The following is a 10242-nucleotide window of genomic DNA, read 5'->3' as shown; positions in this document are numbered from 1 at the left end:
GGACAAAACATCAGTTAATGCAGGTTTAAGTTTATTTTCCTCCATTAAATGTCAAATGTCTCCCATGTGAACATAAAGGATGATTTCCACAGTTTTAGATGAGAGACACAATGTTTGAATGATGGAGAGTCTTCTTCTCTCTCTCTTTCTGTTTCAGGACTTCTGCCTGACCGACTGACTGACGCAGGAAGTAGCAGGATGGAGAGTTAACCTTCTTCCAGCCAGGACACATGAACTGGACACAAGACCGGATGCTAATTCATTTTATCAAAAAACACAGACTCCATCCTCTGGTTACTCTAAAAGACAAAAATAATCCTCATGAATATATGAATAATGTAACTTAATCACCTCAAACATCACACCCTGGTTGATGAGAAGAGTTTCTGTTTGCTTGATTTTCATGCATTTCTTATGATGTACATGGAAATACTCAAGTAAAGTACAAGTACCTCAACATTGTACTTATATACAGAATTTGAGTAAATGTACCTAATTATTACTTTCCACCTCTGCTTATTTGTTTGTTTGGCATATTTAGTGAGATGTAGCTGCTGTGTTCAGCTCAGCCAATCAGAAGTGATGCAGCAGTGACGTCATGGCCTGCTGTTTCTGTATCAGCTGCCAATCAGGCTGAAGTCCTGGGTTCACTCAGCGTGTGTGTGTGTGTGTGTGTGTGTGTGTGTGTGTGTGTGTGTTTCAGATTTTAGTGTTAAAGTAGAATTATGATCAGATTAAAGTTACAATCCTGCAGATTTTCAAGAAATTAAATAGTGATTCAGTGATTTCTTTATTGGGGCTGCAACAAAAAACGATTTTCATCATCGATTAATCATTAAATCTATGAAAAGTAAAACAAATAACAGAGAACTGGCCTTCGTCAGAATCCAGCTGATGTCACTGTCATATACGTCAAAGTTAGATTGAGACATTTGGCTTTTCTGCTTAAAAATTTACTGAAACAATTTATCAATAATCAAAATACTTGCTGATCAATGTTCTGTTGACTAATCAATTAATTGAATCATCATTGCAGCTCTGATCCCTTTGAACTGTAGTAGGTTTCATTATTGTTCATATTTATCACTGAGTCATCGATCGTTCATCAAACGTGCATCTACAAAACACAACATTGGTTATGTTGATCATTTTGTTGACAGCTGATCATTTTTAAACATTGCGTATGAGCCTGATGTTAAAGCTGTTTGTGGTTTTCTGTTATTTCCTGTTCTGATGTCGGATGTTAAACGTGGTCAAAGTTCAGAAACTTGAGGTGAACGTATGTAGAAACGCTGCCTGCAAGTCAAAAGTCAGGGCTTCAACCTGCTCTGAACGCTTCATTTTTTCTACCTTGCTGACATTGCTGACGGCTCATCACGCATGCTCATAAACGGCCGTCCACTCTGTAGCCTTGGTTACTAAGGTGGTTGCTAAGGTGGTTACTAAGGTGGTTGCTAAGGTGTTTCCATGTGTTGTTCAGCTCCAACATGTACGGATGGATTTGAGAAGTTGACATTTGGAGTAAAGAAGGAGGAAAAGAAGTGAAATCCTGCTACTATAGTTTGTTTACGTAGCCTCCGGAGCCGGAGGAAGCTTCCTGAAAGCTGACCAATCAGAACAGAGTGGGCTCATCAGGAGGCGGGCCTTAAAGAGACAGGAGCTAAAACGGCCTGTTTCAGACAGAGGCTGAACTGAGGGGCTGCATAAAGGACCAGTAGAAGATAAATAAGGAGTTTTTAACTGGAAATCATACAAAGATATAAATATAGAGGCTGGAAATGAGCAGAATATGTGTCCTTTAATGTGAATTTATGACAAGGAAAACATGCATGTACAATAAAAACAACATCAACATCACGACTTGATGAATATTCACAGAACAGCAGTGAATGGAAACAAGCGTTCACAACACATAATGACCATAATCTGGAAATTTATAAACACATTTGGATGCAAACCTGGCTGGTGTGAACATTATTAACACCCACAGTCCCACCGTATACAGTACAGTATGCAGTATACTGGCAACAAAATGTTAAACGTGAACACAGTGATGAAGCTCAAACACCACCTCCTCTGCAGTTTCTATCCATGTGTCCGTCTCCCTCCAGGTATTATTTCCTCTGAAGGTTGTTTCTTATTGTCGACTTCTTCGAGTGGCTGCAGCTCTTCTGTTCAGCTGAGGAGAGCAGAGAATTAACAGAAGCTTCTTCACAGCAGCACAGAGACAATACAATAGAACAGTCGATAGAAAACACACACACCCGACAGCTCTCCTCTACGTGACGCATGTCGCCTACAAACACAAAGAAGCGTCGTTACTTTGTACAATGAAGTGATGTAACGACACACATCACAACATGTTTTGTTCCTGAAACGTATGATTCCTTCTGAGACTTTCCTCCAAAGAAAAACTGCTAAAGCTCAGTTGACTTTTTTTTTCAGTTTAGGAGGATTCGTTGTTCATCACAGTGTTGAAACGCTCCAACATCAAACACATGAACAGCACTGACACTGCCTGATATAATCTTTGGATTAGTTTTTGTTCTGACTGAAATCTCTGACCGCTGCAGAGTTATTGTCTTGTGATGCAGCTTCGACCCAAATCTCAGTTTTGTAATGTTCATTTGCTAAAAAGAGCGAAGGGCTCAGCTGTGACTCCGACCTTGTACTCTGTATTAAAGTGGGTCATTGTGGTGAATTAATGCTTCATCCATTATGGATGAATATGTTTTATAACACACGTCGTTCAGGTGAAAGTGGGACGCAGACAACATGTCCTTGAATGTGTCTTTACAATGTCAGCTGTGTGACAGACGTCATTAACTCCTGAACACATAAAGACAACAGAGAAGTCCGTACAACCAGTGAGAAGAGGCTGTGGATCAGACCCAGGATGGAAAAACCAGGAGACATTCATGTTTTCTTTAATATTTCATTCCATTTCATTAGAGAGAATATTGTATTTCTGGATGTCCATGTAGAGATGTTAAAGATCTCCTTCAGACATACTGTAGCCTCTTAACATCCACTTTTCGCCCATTTGGCATTCTCAAATAGAAAAGCTTATAACAGAAGAACTGTGAGGATATAATGCATGTATGAGGCTTCGTTTGAAAGGTAACATCTTCTAGTTTCTGGAAATGTGCTTGTTTATCATGTGGCTAAAACACAACCGAAACTACATCAGTTCAAATAAGGCTCAAAAAAGTGTTTTTGGTCCTCGTTTATAATGAGTCATATTTGAATAACAATAACTAGAACATGCTTTATGCCAAAAATACACAAAACACCACATATCTTCTACATCTTGTCAACCACACCTATATAAAATTCCAGATCTCTAGGCCTAACCTTATAGGAGTCACAGAGTTTTTAGTTTGTGGTGTCACTGGTGTCCCGGAACGTCTCCAAGTGGCCAAATTGTGTCAATTGCTTTTATTCATTACTGTGTGATGCTAAGCTGCTTATAACTGGCTTAACCCCGACTGACCCGGTGGGTGTTAAGAGGTTAAGATGTATAGAAAAAACACTCTACTTTGAAAAATACTTTGTGTATAGTATGATTTCCCCCCCCAAAAAAGTTCAATTATCTTGTAAAAAGTCTTAAAATGGCATCTTCTCCTTCTCCTTCTCAAATATTTATCATTTCAAACATTTTCCTGCTGAACACAAAATGTCTCTTCCTTCACTGTAAAGTCTATTCTCAGCCAAAAACTGGAAGTCGATCCCCAAAGACCCCCAAAGACCCCATAGACCCCCATAGACCCCATAGACCCCCATAGACCCCATAGACCCCATAGACCCCCATAGACCCCCACAGACCCCCATAGACCCCCATGTTAAAATACACAACTTTTACAGCTGAAATAAACATGTTTACAGCCTGGTACGAAAAAGGTTTTGGTCTCTGTAGCTAATTTCTTCGTTCATGACAACTATACAGGGGTGAATTTTTATATAACTCACCAGTTTCATTAAATACATTTTATTAAGGCTTAAAGTTAGGCATAATTAAGGGCGCGGCTGCTTTGAGTGGCAGGTGGGTGCCGTCACAGGCAAGTCGCTACCACTACGACAACGTTGGTTAGGTAACGTAACCTCAGAGTCACAGGGTATAAACGTAGCCGTCGCTATTTCAGCGTGTTTTCAGTTCATAAAAGTTAATTATAACATTTTGGTCGCCTAAAAAAGTCTTGTTCAGCGTTTGGTTGAATTAAAAGATCCTCTGAAGAGTCAGATATTCAGTTTTTCCAGTAAATACATTTTGTTTTAATGGTTTTAAGCCTGTTTTTCGCTAGCTAAAATTAGCATTAGCATTATCACAGTTAACCATAGACTGTAAAAGCACCATGCTAACCAGGCTAGCAGCTAGCATCTAGCAGCTAGCGTTAGGGTCAGCTCCACCTTCTCATCCAAATATGATCACTTCTGGCTCAAAAATCCAAGATGGCGACGGTCAAAATCCAAAGGCAACAAACCAACAGTTGATGTCACGGTGGTTATTTTTTACAGTCTATGGTGTTTGTGCTCTGGAGGCTTCACGTCTCCACATCACACTTGTGTAAGTTGCGTGCTGGATCATGATTGGCTCCAAACTAGTTGTGATGTCATAAATCCTGCTCGAGGCCCCTTAAAATCAGAAACTTTCCTCCTTCAGCAGATGAAGGTGAAAACAAACTCTGCACAGAGAAGAAGAACAAACATCCAGCTGAAGGAACAAGAAGAAGACAGAGACGACTTTAATGACGTACAGACAGTAACGACTCCTGTGTGTCTATATAGAGACAATAACAGACTCACAGGTGTGTAGACATGTTAATGACTGACGGGTGTTCACATTAAAATAATAACACACTCCCAGATTTCTATATGACAATAACAGACACCTCGTTCTGTATCATCAAATCAAATCAAAACAACAAGTATAAATTACACACATAATATGTCACAAAACAGTAAGTAAAAAACATTTTACACTATAATATTAGATGCAACTTTGTGAAAATGCAAAGAATAAATACATAAAAATGACTTGAAATCAATTAAAATAATTTAAGACTAGTTTAAGTAGTTTGGGATTCCAAACTGGTCTTAATCACCAGTTAACTGATGATTTTTACAGATGTTCAATCAATCAGCTGCTTTGTTCTGCTGATCAATGTTTACAGCCTGATATCTGACATGAACAATCATCTGACAGCTACACTTTATACTGTTTAAGGTCATATGAGGTCATATGACTTATGATCACTTGCTCAACACCAAGAGGCCTACAGATCAATCAATCAATCAATCAATCAATCAATCAATCAGTCAATCAATCAATCATTGGCACTGAAATCTTCCAGTTATTTAATTGCATGAAAATCCCCCAAAACTGGAGTTACAACGTTTATAAAACAACAGACTCATCTGACGTCTGAACAGCTTTAATAAGAAGAAGAAGAAAACTGATTCTGTTGTTTTATTTCAGTTCATTCATTCGTTTGTTTGTTTGTTTATTTGTTTGTTTGTTTGTGTGTTGTTTGCTGTGGGTGGAAAGATGTCAAATTCAGATCAGAGTCTGTTAACAATAAGTGACTCCAGCAGATGGCAGTAATGCAGCATGTAAAGAAAACTTCAAATACAGAAGAAGAAGTCTTTCTTCTTCTTCTTCTTCTCCTCCTCGCAGCTGTTTCTGTCATTGATTCTCGTCTGTGTTTCTGTCTTTTAGTTTAGTTTTTAAACTCTTTTATAGTGAAGATGTCGGAGGAGCTTCGATCACAGCTGGAGGAGTTTCTACAGACTTTAAACATCCAGACGACCTGCGTGGATCATCCGCCGGTAAAACTCAACAAGCTAAAAACAATCCAAACATCACAATCAGAAATAAATAAAAACAAACATTATACTGTAATTATCTTAAAGCAAAATAACACTTGAGTGTTTGCAGCTGGAGAGAGGAAGACTTTCTCTCCAGAACATCATTGAACTACAGCTGAAGATTTGCTGTCAGCTGTTTAAACATCCGGAAACATGTTTGCAGACTCTGAATGAATCGTCTGGATTCGTGTTTGTATTCGGTTTATTATTCTTTACTCAGAGATTAATTTCTGTAAATGTAGTTTCAACTTTGAGAAGCGACGTCTTCTCTAAAAAAAACAAAAAATCACCCACGTGGACGCGTTAAAAGGTCAAATATGAAGGAAACAACAGCTGGAATATAAATTATATAAACACCGAATTTACCATCAAATCCACTGGAGATGAAACGGTGAGAAGAGTTTTTCTCTCAGTTTTTTATTTGAGCGCAAACACAAAACAAACGTTAAAATGACGAGTTATTGAACGAAATCTGGACTCTTCAAACCTAAAACGCCACGTTACCAATATATCGATTATTCTCTCCTTTAAATACAAACGTTACTGTTCACTGAGAACCGTCACAGCTGACTAAAGTCTTCACAATCTGCACTTTTATCATTTCTATTAAACTTCTGGATCATAGAAAGTAAACGACGGTACATTGTGTACAATTTAATAACCAGTCTGACCAGTTTGTCCTGCACAGACCTGCCCAGTCCTGCAGGAGGCGCCAAACGATCATTTAAACCGGAACACACAGGTGGACAAAATAACAGAAACACCTCTCTGTCACTCCAACAGCAGATATGTTGACTAGTCATAGTAGAGATAGATGGATGGATGGATGGATGGATGGATGGATGGATGGATGGATGGATAGATAGATAGATAGATTTATTAATCCTAAAGGGAAATTAAACAGTTGAGCAGCCACTTGACATAAATCTAAATACAAAAACAACGAGGAAGGTAAAAGAAACAAATCTAATTAAAGGCTAAATTATGTACAATAACTAAATAGAGTGAGTCTAATATAAAAATAAATAGATTAAATAAAGATAGAATAGAGACTAGTGATGACATGGTTCATTTAAAATAAAAAAAGTCTAAATTTTCCTTCCAATAATTCAATGAATGAATACAAATCATTGTATTTTTCTGTGTTTCTTTAATTTATTTCCACATTTATTTATGTATTTATATATTTATCTCCCTAATTAATTATTTGGGGCAGCTGTGGCTCATCCTGTCTGTACCACTTTCTCCGTTAAGGCGCCTCGTATATATAAGTTGAGTCCGTTTTGCTGTTATTTATTTCCACATGTATGATAATGAGGGACGATGTCACACAACTGTCAGATTTTACTTGTGACGGAGTATTTTTACTTTGCTGTATCGACGCTCCGTCCTTCCTCCTCCTGCAGGTGTTCACGGTGGAGGAAATGATGCCTCACCTGCAGGAAGTGAGCGGCGCCGTCACTAAGAACCTGTTCCTGAAGGACAAGAAGAAGAAAGGCCTGTGGCTGGTGTCGGCTCGCCACGACCGCCAGGTCAGCAGGAACCTTCACACCCACCGTCACAGGAACATGAGGACACGTTTATCTGCTGCACACCGCCTCCATCCTGCTCCCATAATCCTCTCTGTTCCTCTGCAGGTCAACCTCAACGACCTCGCCAAGAAGCTCGGCGTCGGCAGTGGAAACCTGCGTTTTGCGGATGAGGCGGCCATGTTGGAAAAACTCAAGGTGGGAACTTTTAAACACAGCAGCTGCTCTGAGTGGAAATGTAAAGTTTTTTTTATAAAACTAAGATTAAAAAAAAATCTGCATTTGAGTTTAACAGCAACAAAAGTATTTGCAGCAGTTTGTTAAAGTCGAGCTGTAACTGATCAGTTAATTATTCTTTTAGTTCGCTGGTTGATGATTTAATAGATTAAATATGTCAGAAACCGTGTGTGAGGATGTCTGAGCGCTCTGCGTCTGCTCTCAGGTGGGTCAGGGCTGTGCGACGGCTCTGGCGCTGCTCTTCGATAAGGACCAGAGCGTGAAGTTTGTCCTGGACCGCGACCTGGTGGAAGGCGGCCACGAGAACGTCTACTTCCACCCGATGACCAACTCCGCCACCATGGGGCTCCGACCGGACGACCTGCTGCGCTTCCTCAAGGAGACGGGACACGAGCCCGTCCTGGAGAGCTTCGAGTAGAGCGGGACTGGAAACCTGCAGCTAAAAAAAACTGGACGCCAGCAGCCTGCAGGGACGAACATCTGGACTGTTTTACATCTGACGTTAACGTCCGTTAATGGGTGATCTGATCACAAATGGACAGTTTTAAGTAAACGCACCCATTGACATCTGATCGCCCACATCTAGAGGTGGTCTAGGCCGCCTGCTCAGCTGACGTCTTCTGTGTGAGCAGACAGGTGACACATTAAAGGAAAAACTGGTCCAGGTCTGAATGCTGGACCCCTACAGTGAGAGGGTCTGCTGGCATGGCCCTCCCATAGAGGGAAGAGTCACTGCCAATCAATACAAAGTAGTTGTGAGTGATCAGCTTTATCCTATGATGAAACATCCTGATGGGAGTGGTCTCTTCCAGGATGACAATGGATGGTTTGATGAGTATTAAATGATGTGTGCGCTCTCCACCACCATCATCACAACACCACATGAGGAAGATCTTTAAGAAGAATGATGTTCATCAGCCTTGTTATTGACTCTACAGTCTCTGAACTCTACTGGAGGGATGAACCATTCTTTAAAGATATTCCCTCATCTGGGGTTTTGATGGTGATGCAGAGCGCCGTCTAACACGTCAGTCCAGAGTCTCCCATAAGTGTTCCCCATAGACTGTATAAAAATATGGCCGTAGTTACCGTGACGTCACTCGTTGGTTTCTGAAGAGCGGTTTTGAAGCTCAAAGCGAGCCGCTCCGGCCGTCGCCATCTTGGCAGTACGTGACGTTGCCTAACTCCCAGCCAATCAAAAATGGGCAAAGAGGCGGACCTGTCACTCAAAGCAGCCATGTCCTTCATTATGCAGAACTTTACGGCTTAATAAAATTTAAACGGGTGAGTTATAAAAAAATTCACCCCCCGTACAGTTGTCATGAAAGAGGAAATTAGCTACAGAGACCAAAACCGTTGTTTGTACCAGACTGTAAACATGTTTATTTCTGCTGTAAAGTTGGACATTTTAACATGGAGGTCTATGGGGATTGACCAAGCAGCAACCTCCAGGGCTGTAAAATAAAGCCAAAAACTGCAGTTCCTTGAACGACCACTTGAGGCTCCAGTGAGTCATTCCCCATAGACCCTCATGTTAAAATGTCCAACTTTACAGCAGAAATAAACATGTTTACAGCCTGGTACAAACAACGGTTTTGGTCTCTGTAGCTAATTTCCTCTTTCATGACAACTGTACGGGGGGTGAATTTTTTTATAACTCACCCGTTTAAATGTTATTAAGCCGTAAAGTTCTGCATAATGAAGGACATGGTTGCTTTGAGTGACAGGTCCGCCAGCCGCTAGGTGGCTTGTTTCAGCCTCTTTGCCCATTTTTGATTGGCTGGGAGTTAGGCAGAGTCACGCACTGCCAAGATGGCGACGGCCGCAGCGGCTCACTTTGAGCTTCAAAACCGCTCTTCAGAAACCAACGAGTGACGTCACGGTAACTACGTCCATATTTTTATACAGTCTATGGGGATTGACTCGCTGTTGGAGCCTCAAGTGGCCATTCAAGGAACTGCAGTTTTGGCACTTCCGCATTGGCTTTGTTTTACAGCCCTGGAGGTTGCTGCTTGGTGTTGCTAACCAAAAGTATAACAGAGCCCCCAGATCCCCTCACTGTAGGGGTCAAACACTCAGACCTGGACCAGGTTTTCCCTTTAATTTGTCCCCCGTCTGTACTCATTCACACACCAACAGCATCACATTAAAGACCTCATGAAAAGAAAAACACATTTTCCCAGTTTTAATCCTGTGTTCTGTGTTAATTGTTCATTTGTTTTGTTATTTGCCAAATATATTTAAAAGAAAATCAGTATCAGAGTATTTTTACATCAAAGTCTTTTCTCCTCCTGTAAAACTGTTTGACTCATCCTGCACTCAGGGGCGTTTTTATTAAAGTTCATCCAATCAAATGTGACTTCAGGTGAGTAGCAGCCACACTGTTCATATAAAACAACACTTCAGTGTTGGAGGATCGTAGCAGCTCGTCCTCCTCATCTAACAGCAGGTGAGGAAGGTGTGTGCAGCCAACAGGCCTCTGCTAAACTCTAAGCCCCGCCCACTTCCTAACGGTCCAATCAAATGTGAGGGATTTGATTTAAATCCTGTAAGTGTACACTGTTCAACTATTCTGTTTCACTGGGTAATACATCGCAGTACAGAAGTTAAA

General features: G+C 40.7%; 1 protein-coding gene across 1 annotated transcript; it reads left to right on the top strand.

The window, feature by feature from the left end:
* Positions 1–5637: 5637 nt before the first annotated feature.
* Positions 5638–10242, top strand: prorsd1 (prolyl-tRNA synthetase domain containing 1). Its single transcript, XM_067610921.1, has 4 exons — positions 5638–5826; positions 7272–7397; positions 7503–7592; positions 7837–10242. The coding sequence occupies exons 1-4, from the start codon at positions 5746–5748 to the stop codon at positions 8047–8049; spliced, it is 510 nt and encodes a 169-aa protein (XP_067467022.1). The 5' UTR covers positions 5638–5745; the 3' UTR covers positions 8050–10242.

This window comes from Thunnus thynnus, chromosome 14 (genome assembly GCF_963924715.1).
Source record: "Thunnus thynnus chromosome 14, fThuThy2.1, whole genome shotgun sequence".
NCBI lineage: Eukaryota > Metazoa > Chordata > Actinopteri > Scombriformes > Scombridae > Thunnus > Thunnus thynnus.
This window is presented reverse-complemented; position numbering and strand designations above follow the sequence as displayed.